General features: G+C 45.7%; 3 protein-coding genes across 6 annotated transcripts in view; 1 reads left to right on the top strand and 2 right to left on the bottom strand.

Moving 5' to 3' along the window:
- Positions 1–6,777, top strand: part of LOC143480340 (palmitoyltransferase ZDHHC14-like) — a 34,722-nt gene extending 27,945 nt beyond the window's left edge. For all 3 annotated transcript variants that reach the window (XM_076977953.1, XM_076977955.1, XM_076977954.1), the window contains one exon: positions 5,686–6,777. In XM_076977953.1, coding sequence (XP_076834068.1) covers positions 5,686–6,096 — 411 coding nt within the window. In that variant the 3' untranslated portion in view covers positions 6,097–6,777. The remainder of the gene's footprint in view (positions 1–5,685) is intronic.
- Positions 6,778–7,460: 683 nt separating this feature from the next.
- lgals8b (galectin 8b) lies at positions 7,461–10,986 on the bottom strand. Of its 2 annotated transcripts, none has more exons than XM_076978041.1 (8): positions 10,612–10,986; positions 10,245–10,333; positions 9,685–9,895; positions 9,256–9,375; positions 9,129–9,155; positions 8,955–9,061; positions 8,702–8,867; positions 7,461–8,209 (listed from the first exon to the last, which is right to left on the bottom strand). In XM_076978041.1, the coding sequence occupies exons 1-8, from the start codon at positions 10,648–10,650 to the stop codon at positions 8,060–8,062; spliced, it is 909 nt and encodes a 302-aa protein (XP_076834156.1). In that variant the 5' UTR covers positions 10,651–10,986; the 3' UTR covers positions 7,461–8,059. The 2 variants fall into 2 exon arrangements, with proteins under 2 accessions (XP_076834156.1, XP_076834157.1); XM_076978042.1 differs by having other exon boundaries at positions 8,955–9,043.
- A 62-nt stretch (positions 10,987–11,048) lies between these two features.
- Positions 11,049–18,381, bottom strand: gnmt (glycine N-methyltransferase). The gene is made up of 6 exons (XM_076978043.1): positions 18,018–18,381; positions 15,502–15,629; positions 14,685–14,798; positions 14,474–14,616; positions 12,881–12,999; positions 11,049–12,645 (listed from the first exon to the last, which is right to left on the bottom strand). Exons 1-6 carry the CDS (start codon positions 18,221–18,223, stop codon positions 12,474–12,476), a joined length of 882 nt encoding a protein of 293 aa, XP_076834158.1. The 5' UTR covers positions 18,224–18,381; the 3' UTR covers positions 11,049–12,473.
- Positions 18,382–18,715: the final 334 nt, after the last annotated feature.

Genomic DNA, 18,715 nt, shown 5'->3' with positions numbered 1-18,715 from the left:
CCGCGCTCACTCTGGGGTTACCGCGCTCACTCTGGGGTTACCGCGCTCACACTGGGGTTACCGTGCTCACACTGGGGTTACCGCGCTGAACCGGGGTTACTGCGCTCACACTGGGGTTACTGCGCTCACACTGGGGTTACCGCGCTCACACTGGGGTTACCGCACTCACTCTGGGGTTACCGCGCTCACACTGGGGTTACCGCGCTCACACTGGGGTTACCGCGCTCACACTGGGGTTACCGCGCTCACACCGGGGTTACCGCGCTCACACCGGGGTTACCGCGCTCACACCGGGGTTACCGCGCTCACACCGGGGTTACCGCGCTCACACCGGGGTTACCGCGCTCACACTGGGGTTACCGCGCTCACTCTGGGGTTACCGCGCTCACACTGGGGTTACCGCGCTCACACTGGGGTTACCGCGCTCACACTGGGGTTACCGCGCTGAACCGGGGTTACTGCGCTCACACTGGGGTTACTGCGCTCACACTGGGGTTACCGCGCTCACACTGGGGTTACCGCGTTCACACCGGGGTTACCGCGCTGAACCGGGGTTACCGCGCTCACTCTGGGGTTACCGCGCTCACTCTGGGGTTACCGCGCTCACACTGGGGTTACCGCGCTCACACTGGGGTTACCGCGCTCACACTGGGGTTACCGCGCTCACACCGGGGTTACCGCGCTCACACCGGGGTTACCGCGCTCACACCGGGGTTACCGCGCTGAACCGGGGTTACCGCGCTCACTCTGGGGTTACCGCGCTCACTCTGGGGTTACCGCGCTCACTCTGGGTTTGATCACACTGATGCTGAGCTGTCCTGGCTCCTATGATCATCCACATACTTTTGGCTATTTAATGTATATTCAAAGTAATGAAGTAATGACATTTTTTAGCTAATTATCATTATTTGTTTAATTCCCTATTTTCTCTGCATTTAAAACTGCTTATCTGTGTAATGCAAACTCGTAATATTTATCATTGCAAAACGGAATAAAATATATCACAAGATTTTTGTTTGTTTGTTTTTAAAACAAACGTTAAAGGTGCATTAATCAAGATCCAAGAAACACCATCTGTCTGTTAAGCTGCTGAACACAACACTGGATCCCCCCCCCAACACACACACACATCCCTGCTGCATTCCTGTCCATAAACACAACACTGGATCCCCCCCCCCACAACACACACACACATCCCTGCTGCATTCCTGTCCATAAACACAACACTGGATCCCCCCCCCCCCCCCCCCCCCCACAACACACACACACATCCCTGCTGCATTCCTGTCCATAAACACAACACTGGATCCCCCCCCACAACACACGCCTCTAAGATCCACAGTAGCAGACGGGGTTCATTTTCCGTTTTCTCGCATTGGCTTGCAAAGTTGTATTATACATTTCACTTTTGAGCGAAGACATAGAATGTTTAGAAATAAACAAGTGTGTAGCTGTTTTCTCATCCAGGACGTACCGAGTGCTTGTATGTAAAAGCCAATATAAAGGGTGAAGAGGATAGACGTCCAACTCTGCTCCCCCACCACAGAGTGAGTGTTGCGCGTGGCAGTTTAAGATGACACGTCGTTACGTTGTTCTCATCCGATCACGTTAGCTGCCCAAGTACTGCAGGAGTTCTGCCTACTGTAGCAGTGTAGCTGGGCCGGAGCTGACGTCACGTCCCCATGTGTGGGGGGTGTGGTAGCATGTTACCCTGATATTGTGCTGCACACTGTGGAACGTAGCCTAGCTTCTTGGTAGTGAAGCTATGAGTGTCTTCTCGCCATCCATCGTGTCAAGAACCCTCCAGCTTGTGACATTCGTTGCTAGCATAGTTAGCATAGTTCACTTCAAGGGTGTTTGATCCCAGTTGATCCAGCAATACATATATTACATATATTATTTATATTTAAAGATTTGTCTACATGAGTTCAATTTGCATATCCTACATGTCCAGCAGGAATTTCACCAACTCTTGAGTCCAACTTCTTTCTCTTCACATCATATTTCTGTCCGTTTTGGACTTGGTACTGCGATTGTTAAATCTTGTTTGTTTAGTCCTGTGAATTATTTGGGCCTGTTTTATGTTTTTTGTTGCTGGGTTTTGTTTGTTTAACTCTCCTGAACTCTTTTCAGACACTTAATGCACATGTTGATGCCACTGCTAAGATAATGATGGTTTTGTTCTGCTTATTTCCATTTGAATTGGTAAGAAAAGGTGGGAAAATCAACAACGGTCCCGTTTAAGTGGCTAGAACACGTTTTCTCAGAATAATAGATCGTTCCCTGTGATCCAAGATGAACTTTAATGGTTGTAACTATTTAGGAACCAGAAGCGTAATCAATACAGAAGTTTAATAATAGCTGTGCGTGATTAGTTCTTTTGTTTTAAGCGGTACATTTGGCCCAGGTAAAAATGGGTCCCCTACACCCACTCCCCCCTACACCCACTCCCACCTACACCCACTCCCACCACTTCCCCCTACACCCACTCCCCCTACACCCACCCCCCCTACACCCACTCCCCCCTACACCCACTCCCACCACTTCCCCCTACACCCACTCCCCCCTACACCCACTCCCACCACTTCCCCCTACACCCACTCCCACCACTTCCCCCTACACCCACTTCCCCCTACACCCACTCCCCCCTACACCCACTCCCCCCTACACCCACTCCCACCACTTCCCCCTACACCCACTCCCCCCTACACCCACTCCCACCACTTCCCCCTACACCCACTCCCCCCTACACCCACTCCCCCCTACACCCACTCCCACCACTTCCCCCTACACCCACTTCCCCCTACACCCACTCCTCCCTACTAGTGTTGTCAAAAAAATCGATATATCGATACGTATCGATACTGAACATTCTGAAACGGTACAATACTCGTTTCCCTTAAGTATCGATTCTTTTTACATAAAATGCGCTTTCGTTTGACCCACCCAAGCTGCCGTAATGCACAGGACAGTTTGTAATGCTAAAATGGCAGCTAAAGCAAACACAGTGCTGTTGGATTCGAAGCAGATACAGATAGAAAACCGAAGGACATGAACAAGCCAGTTTGCAAGCGGTGCTTTTGGAACATTTTAACGAAGGGGCGCTAAAGCCTGGTTGAGTGACCATAGTGCTCGACTCCGCGCGCACCTCGCGCGAACCTCCGCGAGCGGTGGAGGCTTTATACTTTCCGCTTTGCAGTGTTGTCCGAAACTATATGTGGTAGTATAAAAGAAACACCCCTCAAAACAGGGGAATGAACACTTACCTGACGAATTTTAATGCTGCTTTGTGTTTCAGGTTTGAAAAGTGCTGCAATTTAGGCTAAAGTACTTGAAAATGTTGAAATTGTAACTACTTCGTTTCACAACAAATATCTGTCTGACTGAACAGTTTTCATGTATTACATTAACAAATACGAGCCTCTTGTAATTCCAGGATGAAACATGAGAGAACGTGAAGACGTTAAGATTGGGTGTTTTGAAAATAAACAACCATTAAATAATGTGATTAAAAGCGCAATATTTCGAATCATTTCGAGTATATGTATAAATATTTAACTTAATTAAGTTTAACGTGCTGGGAAATATTGGTACAAGCGCTTGAATTGAACCCTGCAAACATGACTTTATTCATTGCGCTGAGGCGCGACGCGCGCGAAGTTACAAAATTCGAGAGGTGCACGACCTCGCGTGCGCCGCGCTTCAGCGCGATGAACAAAGTCATGTTTGCAGGGTTCATACACCTTGTGTAATTCAAAGACTTGTATGTCACTTTCAAGGTCCATTTCAATATTTCCCAGCACGAGCAAAGACACTTTGTCAGACGTTCAAAATACGTCCACTGAAAAGCCAGAATGAAAGTTTTAGCGACGTCTTTTTTAAACGTCTATTACTGCCGTTAAGTTGCAGTTTTTGCACGTCCTGACATCCAATAAAGGTCCTAGTCAGACGTTCAGATAGAAAACTCGTCATAGACGTTCATGTTAAGTTAAAAGGTTAAGGTCCTAGTCACACTGTCAGATTTTGAACCAGTTTTGAACGTCCACCAGACATGCAAAAATGGGTCTGGACTGACCGACGTGATACAGACTTGATTTTAACGTCTTTCTGACGTCGCATGTTTGTTGGGATAAGTTAAATATTTATACATGTACTCGAAATTATTCGCTTTTTTATCACATTATTTAATGGTTGTTTATTTTCAAAACGCCCAATCGTAACGTCTTCACGTTCTCTCATGTTTCATCCTGGAATTACAAGATGCTCGTATTTGTTAACACAAAAGAACTGTTCAGTCAGACAGATATTTGTTGTGAAATGAAGTTACAATTTCAAGCATTTTCAAACACAAAGCAACATTCATAAAAAAAAAATAAAAAGGCTTTAAAACGGAAATTAGCACCGTATCTGACTTTGGTATCGAAAATGGTATCGAATTTCAATATTTTTTTAAGTATCGTATCGAAGTTGTAATTCTTAGTATTGTGACAAGCCTACTCCCTACACCCACTCCCACCTACACCCACTCCCCCCTACACCCACTCCCACCACTCCCCCCTACACCCACTGCCCCCTACACCCACTCCCCCCTACCCACTCCCACCACTTCCCCCTACACCCACTCCCCCCTACCCACTCCCACCACTTCCCCCTACACCCACTCCCCCCTACACCCACTCCCCCCTACACCTACTCCCCCCTACACCCACTCCCACCTACACCCACTCCCCCCTACACCCACTCCCCCCTACACCCACTCCCACCTACACCCACTCCCCCCTACACCCACTCCCACCACTTCCCCCTACACCCACTCCCCCCTACACCCACTCCCCCCTACCCACTCCCACCACTTCCCCCTACACCCACTCCCACCTACACCCACTCCCACCACTTCCCCCTACACCCACTCCCCCCTACACCCACTCCCACCTACACCCACTCCCACCTACACCCACTCCCCCCTACACCCACTCCCACCACTTCCCCCTACACCCACTCCCCCCTACACCCACTCCCCCCTACACCCACTCCCCCCTACCCCCACTCCCCCCTACCCACTCCCACCACTTCCCCCTACACCCACTCCCCCCTACACCCACTCCCCCCTACACCCACTCCCCCCTACACCCACTCCCACCACTTCCCCCTACACCCACTCCCCCCTACACCCACTCCCCCCTACCCACTCCCACCACTTCCCCCTACACCCACTCCCCCCTACACCCACTCCCACCACTTCCCCCTACACCCACTCCCCCCTACACCCACTCCCCCCTACACCCACTCCCACCTACACCCACTCCCCCCTACACCCACTCCCCCCTACACCCACTCCCCCCTACACCCACTCCCACCACTTCCCCCTACACCCACTCACCCCCTACACCCACTCCCCCCTACACCCACTCCCACCACTCCCCCCTACACCCACTCCCCCCTACACCCACTCCCTCCTACACCCACTCCCCCCTACACCCACTCCCCCCTACACCCACTCCCACCACTTCAGGCAGGCAAGCAAACACGCGCACACACGCCTATGTAGTTATTGTTCTTCTGATCTAAACCGAAGGAAATCTCTCTAGCTTTTTTTTTTACTCCACCCTGCTCTGTTTTTCTGCACTTCTATTTCATCTGTTCTCTCTCTCTCTCTCTCTCTCTCTCTCTCTCTCCTCCCCCCAGTGTGACCAGGACCAGTGTATTCAGAGCACCAAATTCGTGTTGCAGGCTGCCTCCACTCCCTTGCTGCAGAGTGAGCCCGTAACCGTGGCGACCGAAGCGTCGGCGGCTGGCCACGCCCCCCTGCCAGCACCCTGCACGCTGCTCGGCCAGCCCACCCCGCCCACCTCCACACCCAACTTGAGCTGTGAGCCAGACATCTTGAGCCAGCCCACGCCAGAAGCCCTCCACCACCACCACCACCCCCACCACCTCCACCTCCTCACGCCCGACGAGGCCCCCTCGCCCCCTGGCATGTTACCCTGCGGTAGCCCCCTGGTCCAGAGCCACACCATGCCTTTCTACAACCCTGCCAGCCAGGACTCGCTGCACGAGGACTCGGTCCGAGGCCTGGTCAAACTAAGCTCTGTTTGAACGGACCCGCGAGCTTCGCCCGTCCCTCACACGTCCCCTTTAATCCGTGCCAAGACGCTGACGACTCCTCACCGTACCAAACCTCCTCGCAACGGTGCGGGGACACCTTCACATCTCGGGTCGCGGGCCTCGGGGAGGGCCTGAACCGAATCCAACTCCGTCTACGGTCTGTGACGGGAGAGCTGTCGGATTCAAAGGACATTTCTCTTCGCTCCTCTTAACTGCGTGTGGATGCACAAGCTAGCGCTCTGAAGGCCGGATCGCTATGGAAGCAAAGGGCTGTAACCATCCCAGAGTTCACTGCCATTTAAGAGGCGGTGTTAGTTCCCCCTCAACAGCAGTTCTAGACTGTTCAGCTGTGTTTTCCTTTTCTTTTCTTTTGTTTAATTTTTTGTAAATCGGATGCGTGGCAGTTGAGAGTGGACAGTATTTCACGTTTCAGATCTCTTGAGATGTGTTTTTTTTTTTTTTTTTCTGGCAGTTGATAATCTTGAGTTACTGTCAATATGTTGATGGTCTTGAGTAACTATCGTTGCTGCATATCGGTTCTTTTTTTACATTCTCAAAATATGGTTTTGTATTGTGCCATAATGTTTCTTTCCTTGTTAAATTGGTATATTTACTGTGGTTATTAATAAATTCCCAGAGTTTTGATGGGACTCTGGAACAGATGTTCACGCATCATGTTCATGTAAATCACTTGGTATCATATGCAGCAGACTCTCCTCATCCTGGCAGAATACGTTAGCTTGGTCACCTGTGGTTGTTACCCACCAACAAGGCCTATAGTACTGTTGTAAAAAAAGAGACCGAACACATGGTAGTCAATTGTAATGTTAAATTAAATATTAGATTGATTATGAAGAAATGACTGGTATTCACTTAAGCACAATGTTTATACTTATTTACTAAATAACAATAGGACCAATTGAATCCACTTATAATATCCAGTTTCTCTGGATCTGATTCAAAAACACATGAAGTGGTCGTTGAATGATCGTTCACCCTCACATAACTATCTAGTGCCATCTGCTGGCAGTAGGGATGTGGTGCATGGTCAGCTGCTGCGTTTATTGTCCTGTTCCAACATAGTTTACTTGGAGAAACTGCAGTCTGAGGTTTTGAATACTTAAGCTGTGTGTGGACTGGCAGTCAGTGTTTTGAACATGGAACATACATTTCTACCATAGAAGTTAGAAAATGGCCTAATTCTACATTATCTATTAATGTGGAATAATGTTAGTGACTGTATGACTGAAGTAATGCTACCTTATGAGACCAGGAATATGACGTCTGTCTAGTCACTCACGGGATAACAGAATCAGAATGAAGACATGAATAAACCTCACACAGGTCCACAGTGGTTCAGAATATGGTAAGCCATGTTTTATTAATTATGTATAAAGTACATTACATAACAGTAACAAACAGTCCACTGCACCCATTATGAGTTATATTTCCTTACACAGACCTTCAATACCATGTCCATCAAACAAAAGCTTTTTTTTTAAAACAAGTTGGGTATTACAACAAATACTGGATGTCCTTATAAATAACACTGATTCAGCTCAGGTTTTTATAATTTAACATTCCAATATTTTTATTTATCTGCATTTAACTGTAGAAGTAATTAATCTCGTAGCACATCCAGGTGTTACTTTAAATAAATCTCCAGTTTTCTGTAAATTCTCTTACTTAAAGCTCCCCAACCCTCCCACATTCTTACATATAAGGCAGGGAAGGTATTTCTCTTCTGCAAACACTATGTAGTGAAGTACATAGTGATGTCTGGAGTCAAATTACACATCAGTATCACATTATGTTTTAGAAACTCGGCCCTTCTCCCCATTGGCAACCCAGCGGACATGTGGGCACTACTTGTGATCTAGGCGTATATTACAGCTTTCATTAAGCTGAAAAGAAGGGTGGGTGGAGTCAGAATGTCTGGTTGGTGGTTACACCATCACCACAGTTTAACGTCCTGTAACTCCACGTCTCCCATGACCTCCAGCTGGGTGATGGAGGCGAGATCCTGCAGGCGGTGTCTGTAGTCCACCAGATGGGCTCCATTTACCGCGATCTTAAACTGATGAGACTGACACAGGATGATTATCTGAGGGGACAGAAAGAAGCATGTGTGTCATCACCGGTGCCGGTCCAGTCCGGGAGAACAACCTCTCTAAGCACCGCGCCTGCGTGCCTTCACAGCTGGGTGCCGATGTCGTTACACCCACCATGGGGGAGTGTGCCAGGATGGTTTCCTGAGGTCACATCTCCAGTGAGGAGACGTCTAATGCTCCGTCACAACTAATGAACTCGTGTCTCGTTCATTTTTGTCCTCACTCCTCGTCTTTGTGAATCACTATTTGGTGCAGCTGTGTTATGACGGCAATACAGTTGCTAGGAGAAGAAATAAGTGAACCCTTAGGAATGACCAGGACTTGTGTGTGGATTACTAATGATCATTATGATCAATGACCAAGACTTCTGTGTGTGGATTAATAATGATCATTATGATCAATGAAACTACATTTCAGATGCGACTTGACACTTGCAAGATGCAAGCAAGTTGCCTCCTTTTTGAACACTAATAACACAGCGGTACCTCGAAGTATTTCCCCGGGGAGAAAGGGAAACACGGCGTCTCTAGCTCCTCCGGACCCCACGACTGGCTTAAGAAAGAATTGCGGATGAACAAGCTTGACTTGATGCGTGCGTTGAGGTGCAGGGCGATGTTTTCTGACTGGCCGCATCTCAGGTTTACAGTAAAACTGTGAACAGATAAAGCAAACCTCCCCTAATATGACTGTCATATTCAATATTTAAAAGAAATATGTGACCCTTCTGTATTAACGCACCTGTGAGGGAATAGGCTCACGTCTCCCTTGATCGTGATTTGCTGTCCAGGGCTGAGGCTTCTCAGTATGCTGCCTTTGTAGGGTGTACTCTGGGGAGGGAGCAAACGCTAAAATGATATTCATATCAGATGTTCAGATATTAGTAGGCTGTAATACTCAAGGATATACACTCACCAAATCACCCGATTCTGAAAAAATTGCCTGCGAAAGAGATTGTGGTATATTATGGGTAAATTCTCGACTGACCCTTACCTTAAAATCAATGAATAACTGGCCAGTAAAAAGGAATATAACGTCTTACTGAGTTAGGGACGTAGCCGATGGCATGTATTTGAACTTTTCCTGATATGGATAACGTGTCAACGCTCTCTAGAGGGATTCTGTGCTTATATTCCAGTACATGTGCGCCGTTTACTGCCACCTGGTGGAGCGACAGCAGTACAGCATAGGCACAGACTCGCGCGATTCAAGATGTTTACTAACATTGCATGATGTTTAGATTTACATTTCTTGAAGTGCTCTGACGGGGAAACTTTGGGGGAACCTAGACGAAGCACACAGCATTGCAAAACCAGGATCTTACCTTAAGGATTATTATAACTATAAAAGTGCATCCTAACCCAGATATATTTTGTTTATCTAAAAAAAAGGCTTAAACACATGCTAAATAAGTTTAACCTCCAGAGAAATATGTTAACTCTTTGGTCACTTCACAAGCGGTTGCTCTTACCTTGAAGGTGTTTTCCTGGACTAGCACGATCGTCTCGAACGCCGCCCCGTGTTTAAAGGGCATGCGCTCGAGCCTCTCCTCTTTGCCCCAGCTCACGCGCTGCAGCGAGTTGCACACGATGCACGGGCGCGCGCCGAAGCGCGGGTTGAAGTGGAACGCCACGTCCGCGCGCGGCTTCGTGCTGCAGCCACAGGTGAGGTCAAACTGGAACCTGCGGACGGGGAAACCAGTTCATGCAGCGAAGCCCACTCAAGTCACACCGCTCCGTGCTATGGACAACGTTTATGTAGCTGCATGCTGCCATTGTAATTAGTATATTAAATACCAAGTTTGAACATTTGAATGACCATATGGTTGTAATATTTCCACCAGGTATATTTACATTTGTTGATCAGCGAGTTTATGCAATGCAAATGCAAAAGTTTGGTTTGTAATGGGCTTTTTTTTATCATGGCATCCATGGCAACAAAGAGATCTACAAACAGAATACAGCATTACGGAGGAGTTATTAGAATACTGCGCACGAGTATTGTATTAAACCCGCAGTGTTATTGTGGTACCTGTCGGCCTCGTTGGGAACAAATCCCTGAATGACTATCATCTCTCCCGGGTGAAGCCCCCCTGGTATCATCCCCGTGAACGGAACCTCCTGTAATGGAAGATAACGACACATCCGACGGTGTGCATGAGCGACGTGGCCTAAACAACACGGCGGTGTGGTGCACCTGCTACAGATCTACAGTCAGGAGCTCCATGTGTTCCAGCCCTTGGAAACAGGAGCTTCATCTCAGACGGGCTGAGGTACAAGAACCACGCAGGATAATCCGCCTGATTTGATCTGATGTAGAACCGTCAGGCTGCACCGAGCTGATCGTGCAGATACGTGGTGTAGAAACATCTAAGGTGACCGCCACTCCGAGTACTTACCGGATTAAAAACCGTCTGCTTCGCATTTGCCACGGACATCGGGAAGCCTGTGTATAATGCGTAACATAGAGGGTTTGTCGATGCTTCATCAGTGCTCTGCCTGCTCGAAGCGCATCGTTTTCCTTGGATAGTATTCGCCACCCGACCCTGTAAACCCAGTTCTGGGTGCTGGATGACCGAATCATACGGCAGTATCCGTCACCTGCACAGTGGCTACTGTAACACTCCCATCACACGGCACATGCTCTTCGTGTTGTGGACTCGCCAATCACATGATAGGTGTGCAACGAATGTGTTTAAAATCAATGCATCTCATTAGTATACACTAGTATAATAACTAGTTTATCTGCATAGCATCGACTGCTCAGAGGCACCTTGAGGACACACCGTTCTGTAGAATCAATCTGTCATGGCAAAAAAAACCAAGATAATCAGTGTTTAACATGTTATTATTTTATATTCAGGAAATCAGAGGAAACAGCAACACAAAAATCAACTCAACAATGTTTTATGTAATTCTTCGTAAAATAAGACTTTTTTTTGTAAAATAAGACTTTCATTCTTCATCCAAAACTATTATTTACAGGTAATTTGAATTTACTCATTTAAAACAAGTGTGAACAGAAAAACAGCCTTTAAAGTGGCCTTCAAGAGCTCTATTAATTATTTCTCAAGTGATGTTCATTACTTTTACTGAAATGCCATACCTATGTTTCCCACTGTGATCCATAAACACTACTAACAGTTCCCCTTTACAGAAACATCACATTCTTTCTCCCAGTCTGCTCTTGTATTCTCTCCAGCACATGAGATTCATCACATTGTGTCTGGTTATTAACATGCAGTTATGTGTATTTACAGTGTTATATTGGCTGAACTTGGCTTGCCCATATGGTTATGTGTATTTGGTGTACACGTGATGCACTCTGTTGGTATGTTATTCAGTTATGGAGACTTTAGGCAAGTCTGTTATTATACAAATTCTTCCCAAATTTTCCGACAGATTCCAGGTGGCAAAGAAAAAAAAGCAAAAAATAAAATAAAATCTCTCTGAAGTACAATATGATGAATTTTTCCCCTTCATACGTTTCCATCCACATTTTGTCCAGTAGATGGTGACGTCTCCTTGTTCATGCTCTCATGCATGGTTACTGCAGTTTTCTGCTTTTGAACTAAATTGTGGCACTACTTGTTCTGGACGTCTGTCCCCTTCTGGCAGTGAGAACTATTTTATTTGAGCTTTTTTTTGTACAGTTTCAGTCTACCAGTAAATCTGGAGCTAGATGAAAATAAACACAGGCTGGTTAAATTTCTGCACCACTGGTCACATTAAGTAGTGAAAGTTTAAGCGGCTTTTTCGTTATAACCGTTTCAACTGAAGGCACGTGGTTCGGATTAAAGGAGCAGAGATCCTGTGTGTGCACGTTAAACAGAGGCCGCACAGTTAGGTGATGTCCCTGGTCAAACACACCTGGTTCCGCCCATGTTTGAGCACACAGAGCAACAAACTGATTTGCTTGATTTTGAGCAAGACTAAAGACTAATAGTGAATCACAGGACAGTACGAACCAATTACAGCGTTACATTCCATTTAACAGTTGCTTCCAAGACCTTCCTCACACTTTTTGGTAACAATTTGTGAATTCGTAAATGAGAGTAATATTTAGAGGAACAAAACAAACACAGGAACAAGACGTCTCTGATGAATTCTTGGCAAATAACTGAAGTCCCAGCACCAACTTGGTAACGTAGGCCTTTGAAGTGGAAGCCACTATAACAGAGCAGCAAACGGAAGAGCAAAACACCAGAGAAATGCGACAAAGCAAAGAAGCAAAAACGCCCTTTGGATTGTAAATATTGCTTTAAGCAGTCTTTTTAACCACGTGGATAAAGTAACAAGGAACGTCCTCCTGCCCGGCAGTATATTGCTTAAAATCTCCAAACACCTGCTGCTCACATTTCCCAAAGAAAGCTTCCTTCAGGAGCTCCTGGAAGCATTGCAGCCGGTGAGGGTAATACGACAGGCGGAACTTACTAGAAAGCAAAAACAGGGAGGAACATGAGGAACCTACACAGGAACCACACAAGACTGCTCAATAAAATCACCTGCTACTACCCGCTAGCAACCTCACCTACAATAATAATAAAAATACATCAAGGATGAAAAAAAATGTTTTATATAATTGTTATAACATATAATTGTTTTATATTATTGTTTTTTAATTGGATGTCTTCTGTCTCATATCTCCTTCCTGCCTGAATACAGCACCTTGTCTCGGGTTGGTTCTGAGCCCCTTGAGGGTTCTCCAGCGAGTAGTCCAGTGTCACCATATGGGGTTTGTTGTTCACCCAGAGCACCGATGTGGAGATGTCTTGTTTCAGGTCGCTCTGAAATGCAGAGATGGACACGTGTCATTCTCCGCTTGAAGTAAGAATGCTGTTTAACTGAATTCCACTCCTTCAGAAACGGGTCTGTTAGCTTTTGGTTATTTCAGATTTCAGTAGAAATGCAAATCATGGACCTGAATTGTAAAGGATCTGAATTATGAACTGGACAGTGCATTTACATGTAATTAATAACCTGATCATAATTGGACCTCTTCAGTCATCTGTGTATTGATCATGTAAATCAACATACTCACCATTTCTTAGATCATATTATGGCCTAGTGTGACGGGCGGGGGTAGCAACGAAAAGGAAGCGATCAGGCCAAGTCTCAGGGAAAAATGATGGTTTAATAGAAAGTGTGCAAACCTAAAACCCGTGCACTATCTCCAAATTAAGGATATAATGACCAGCGGTCAACTGGTACGACGACAAGACATATATAGACAGACAAACGACCATCAGGTGGGAACGGATCACGGGCTCCGCCCACCTGAGGGGCGTACACGACATCACAAAACAACAACAACACAGCCGCTGTGGACGGAGGCGACCGGTAGGGGGCCGCCTCACCCTGACACCTAGTGATCAGATTAAGAAATACGATAAAGAGAACTGGATTTTAGATCAGCAGTCTTATTTCTTAGTCTATGTATAACCATACATTTTGTTTTGTTTTTTTTTTTGGATTTCTACTTTGCAACCAACCAATAATCTCAAAGAACGAATCTCACTATGTAAACTTCAAGGCTTTTTGTAAACATTGGTGCAGTTTATTGGCAAATAAGGATAATTTATTTTATGGTTCATAATAGTGTGCAATTCAAGTTCTACTTAACGTCTCATAACATAACATAAATCATGATTTTATTAAGTGCATGCCCTCACACTCACTGTCACTGGGGTTATAACCGTGATGATTAACTGTGTGCTAGGAAACTGGCACATTGACAATTGCAGCTGCTTCTTTATAAGCAAAAATATTAGAAACAATATTAGAAATGTATTCAATATGTATATACAGTACAGGCCAAAAGTTTGGACACACCTTTTCACTCTTGGCATTCTCTCAATGAGCTTCCACTAATGAACCCTGTTAAAGCAAACCTGAAGCCCATTTAAGGTGACGACCTCTTGAAGCTTACTGAGAGAATGCCAAGAGTGTGCAAAGCAGTAATCAGAGCAAAGGGTGGCTATTTTGAAGAAACTAGAATATAAAACATGTTTTCAGTTATTTCACTTTTTTGTTAAGTACATAACTCCACATGTGTTCATTCATAGTTTTGATACTTTCAGTGAATCTACAATGCAAATAGTCATGAAAATAAAGAAAACGCATTGAATGAAAAGGTGTGTCCAAACTTTTGGCCTGTACTGTATATGTATGTCAAGAGTATTTCTTTCTTTGCAACTGTGAGACATATTTCATCACACACACACACACACACACGCACACGCACACGCACACACACCTTACCTGATAATAAATGTTCTTCCCTTTAGGAGCAAGGCCGGTCTCCAGGATGTAGTCATAGTTACGGTGGTCAATAATCATGATTCCTCCAGGCTTCACCATGCTGGCAATGTTTTGGAGAGCCAGTTTCTGATCACTCTGGTCCCCTGTGAGATAATTATTCAGTGAGGCAATGAATCCAGAATTTAAACATTAATGAGCTTAATATTCTTACCTTTGAAGTCTGGTAAATGAGCAAAGGAGTTTCCCAGACAGATAACTGCATCAAACCCATCTCCTGGCTTTTGAATATCATCTGCTAGAGATAGCCAGTTAGCCTCTTCTATAACTGCAAAGAAGGAAAAGTTGATAGCAGTTTACTTCATGACCCAACAGTGGAGTTCAGTCTACTTGACAACCCTACAGTGGAGTTCAGTCTACTTGACAACCCTACAGTGGAGTTCAGTCTACTTGACAACCCTACAGTGGAGTTCAGTCTGCTTGACAACCCTACAGTGGAGTTCAGTCTACTTGACAACCCTACAGTGGAGTTCAGTCTACTTGACAACCCTACAGTGGAGTTCAGTCTGCTTGACAACCCTACAGTGGAGTTCAGTCTGCTTGACAACCCTACAGTGGAGTTCAGTCTGCTTGACAACCCTACAGTGGAGTTCAGTCTACTTGACGACTCTATGGTGGTTTTCAGTCTACTTGACAACCCTACAGTGGAGTTCAGTCTACTTGACGACTCTATGGTGGTTTTCAGTCTACTTGACGACTCTACGGTGGTTTTCAGTCTACTTGACGATCCTGTGGTGGTGGTCAATACACTTTTTTGCCAACCAGGAATTCTTTTCTTACTATTTGAAGTGGTAAGGACCCTTTTTGGTTGCTTTTGTGTCCAGCCTGTATCATATGTGTTTGTGTGTGTGCATGGACCAATCAGGTCACGGTATTAATGTGTTATAGGCAGGTCCCCCCAAGTCAGATCCCCAAAGATGGGGGGAATGTCCCCAAAAGTTGTCTCTATTAAAATGGCAATCTCTTCGTACCCCATTGGTCAAACGCTGTCTCCTTCCTCCTGTCCCATCTCGCCTTGAGGGCATACTTCAGCATCTTGTCACTGGCATCCACACTGACGACTGTGAAACCTTCCTCCAGCAACATGATAGAGTCCACTCTGCAAAGAAAAATAAAGCAATATAATAATCCATATGATATATGTGAAAGCCACAGGTAAATTAATGTCTGACATTTTGAACCGCCGCCCTATGGAGACAATGCAGACATGCCTCAAGACTCTCGGCCAGTGGAAGGACCTTACACTGTCCGTACAGGGCTGTTAGTTGAAGTCCTCAAACACAGAGTGAAACACACACTTGTTCACTAGCTACATCACGGATCTTGGTTAATCTCTGATCTTACACATCTTACCATATACATGCATAAACAAACCAGTATTTCCTGAAATAGACTGACCTGAAAAATGAACAAATTGAACAGTACAGTGTAGGTGTATTGATTAATATGTAGTTAATCAGTTGAACCCTTTGGAGCAATAGCAGTTATGATCAACAGCTGATACACTCAGAATGCACAGTAATCAGTTCTCTGACAAAAACAATATTTCAGTGGTAACACCTCAAAAAGATGTTGACGATGAAGAAGTTGCGATGCATGCAACCTTTAAACATGCTTCGATAAACATGACGATCAATTATCATCTGGTACCCAAAATATGATCTAGTAAATGGACCTGGCTTGCAGGAGAAGAGAAAGTGATTTGTAGTATCAGCTTGAGTGAAAACTGACCGCGTCGTGCTGATTAAGCATTCTGTGATCTTACCACTGCTGTGACAGCAACTCCTGTGTGGAAGTGAACTGGAATTTAAGGCTATTCTTAGGTCAGGTTTGGCAGAGGGCGTAACACTTGGGCTTGGGCAAAGAAAGCCCTTAATAGACGCGTAACACAGCTGCAGTCCTGCCAGCTCTTACTGCAAACAACTCGCCTTGCACACACTCTCATCTTATCAGGCGTGAGAAAAGCATGTTATATTGTGTCTGTATGAATCTAGACCTACGCCGGGTCCGTCAAACCAGTGTCGTCTTACACTTACACTCAGTGGAGATGCACTGAGAGACATATGAAGAAAGCAGACACAGTCAGATTGATGTTTCACCAGCAAAACTAGTGCTGAGTGAATCTTTTCTAAGACTCTGTAAGGGGGGACAGCTAATGTGTAACACTGGAGCTGTTCTCCGTATACTGCATAGCCAGTTTATTAGAAACACCTTCACTGTATCCCATCTGTTTACCTGAAGTATTTGTGTTAGGCTGTAGTTAGTTCTGTAGTCCATCAGTGGTCAGAGTCTAACTTCTGCTACTGAGTGGATGACTTTGGGTTGTGGAAGACGCTCAATCCAGAATGACAATGACACGTGACATGTAAAAACTGTACCACCCAGGACACATCATAGGAACATTTGAAGCACCAGCAAATGATGTTGTTGTTAAAACACGCACTGGATGCAGATGAATAAATAAGTGTATTCTGGGTGTATTCTGGGAAAGCTGAATGCCTTAAGAGGAATGGCCTCCTTCCTACTAGACAGTCCTGATATTTTTTGTATCATTATGTGTAGTTTGGAGAAATGGAGCCAAGAAAAGTGGAACAAACTATTGCTGGACACTGAAGAGTCTAAATATAAACCTAAACCATACACCTGTACGTCTGAGTACTATGCTTGTACATGTTCAGTGTGTAATAACATGTTAAATATGAATACTTATTTTAACTAATAGTTTGTTTTAGATTTATTTTGGCATTTGGCAGCCAACAAAGATTTTCAGCAAAAACAAAAGCTCAAAAAGTACCTTGAACATGTTCTAAGGTCAATGACAGGCAGCGTTAAGGTCTGGCATGACATAACTCATGTTTGTTATGGGAGTGACCTGCTTTCAACAGTCAACTTTCAACTTTCTAGTCCTACTACTTCTGATCCTCCTTATCCTCTTCTATGGGTCCCTCCACCCTTCTGTTTAAATTATAAGACCGTGTCCCTGGTTGCACCTGCACCAGCCTGAAGCTTATGCTTGCTAACATGATTACCAGATGCATGCTTTAAAGACCTTGCACGCATGTGTGTATCCATCCGTCCACCCACACATCTGTGTGCACCTGATTTGTGGCTAAAATAAATTAATAGTTCTGTCAATTATGCCGCACACACCTGCACACAACAAGACATACTGGCTCCTGATCAAATTAAGTGCAATTAAGTCATTCAGAGATGGCAAAAACATTTAATTACTTCCATTAACATTTTTATTTGACACTGGATATGTGTCACCTAAAAAAAGCTAGCTTTTAAACTATAAATAATTTTAAATGTCACAACAGCCTTTAAAGGGTATCCCAGGGTCTTAACTTAGTGGACACCTGAGGACCAACTGCCGGCTGCGCTTTAAAATAACTTTTTTGTCAACTCGTACTCGTCTAGTTAACTGGACTTTGGCTTCAAGGTCCAGACAAACAGTGTGTGTCGGCCCGGTGAATCTGCGCCATACCCGGTACCGCAGGCCACATCCAGAACCCTGCGACACCCGTGCTGTCTCAGCAGGGACACCACCAAACTTTTGTACTCCTCCGTCCTGCTTCTCGTGTCTCCGATGTACAGCTGCCAGACTTTCGCGGCTTTGCCGTCGGCGTACTGGTCGGGAAGACCGACCGCGGCCACGCCGAGCGACCGCGTACGGTACACGCTGTCCACCATCCCGAACACGGGCGCGCGCTCTCTCTGTGCAGACGCGTGCGTGTAGAACTAGCGCGCGCTCTCTCTCTCTGTGCAGACGTGCGTGTGTGTAACTAGCGCGCGGAAGTCTGCGGCGATCTGCTGCGCGTCGCACTTCTGTTGTTTCGCTGTGTGTCCGCGATGCTGCATTTATACGCACGCAACACTTACAGGGAAACTTTGAGCCAATAGAGTGCGACCGTTCGCCCACGCCCACGTTTTTACCGGTAAAAGCCAATAGTGATGTTTACCGAGGGCGCGTGCGTGGACGCAGCCCGCCTCCCCTGTGCGTTTCGTCAGATGTTTGGAGGTTGCACACACGCGATGTCGTTTGCACCGCCTCGCATGCGCGGTGTGGGGAGAGAGTGTGTGCTGTGTCACAAACGAGTTTTCAACTTAAAAAACAGAGATCATGATTAACTTTAGTGTTTCAGTGAAGCAGAGTACGACTACAGCTAATGTCTTCTAAAGTAA

This window comes from Brachyhypopomus gauderio, chromosome 17 (genome assembly GCF_052324685.1).
Source record: "Brachyhypopomus gauderio isolate BG-103 chromosome 17, BGAUD_0.2, whole genome shotgun sequence".
In the NCBI taxonomy this organism is placed as follows: domain Eukaryota; kingdom Metazoa; phylum Chordata; class Actinopteri; order Gymnotiformes; family Hypopomidae; genus Brachyhypopomus; species Brachyhypopomus gauderio.
The sequence above is the reverse complement of the archived record's forward strand: the minus strand, read 5'-3'. Positions and strand labels throughout refer to the sequence as shown.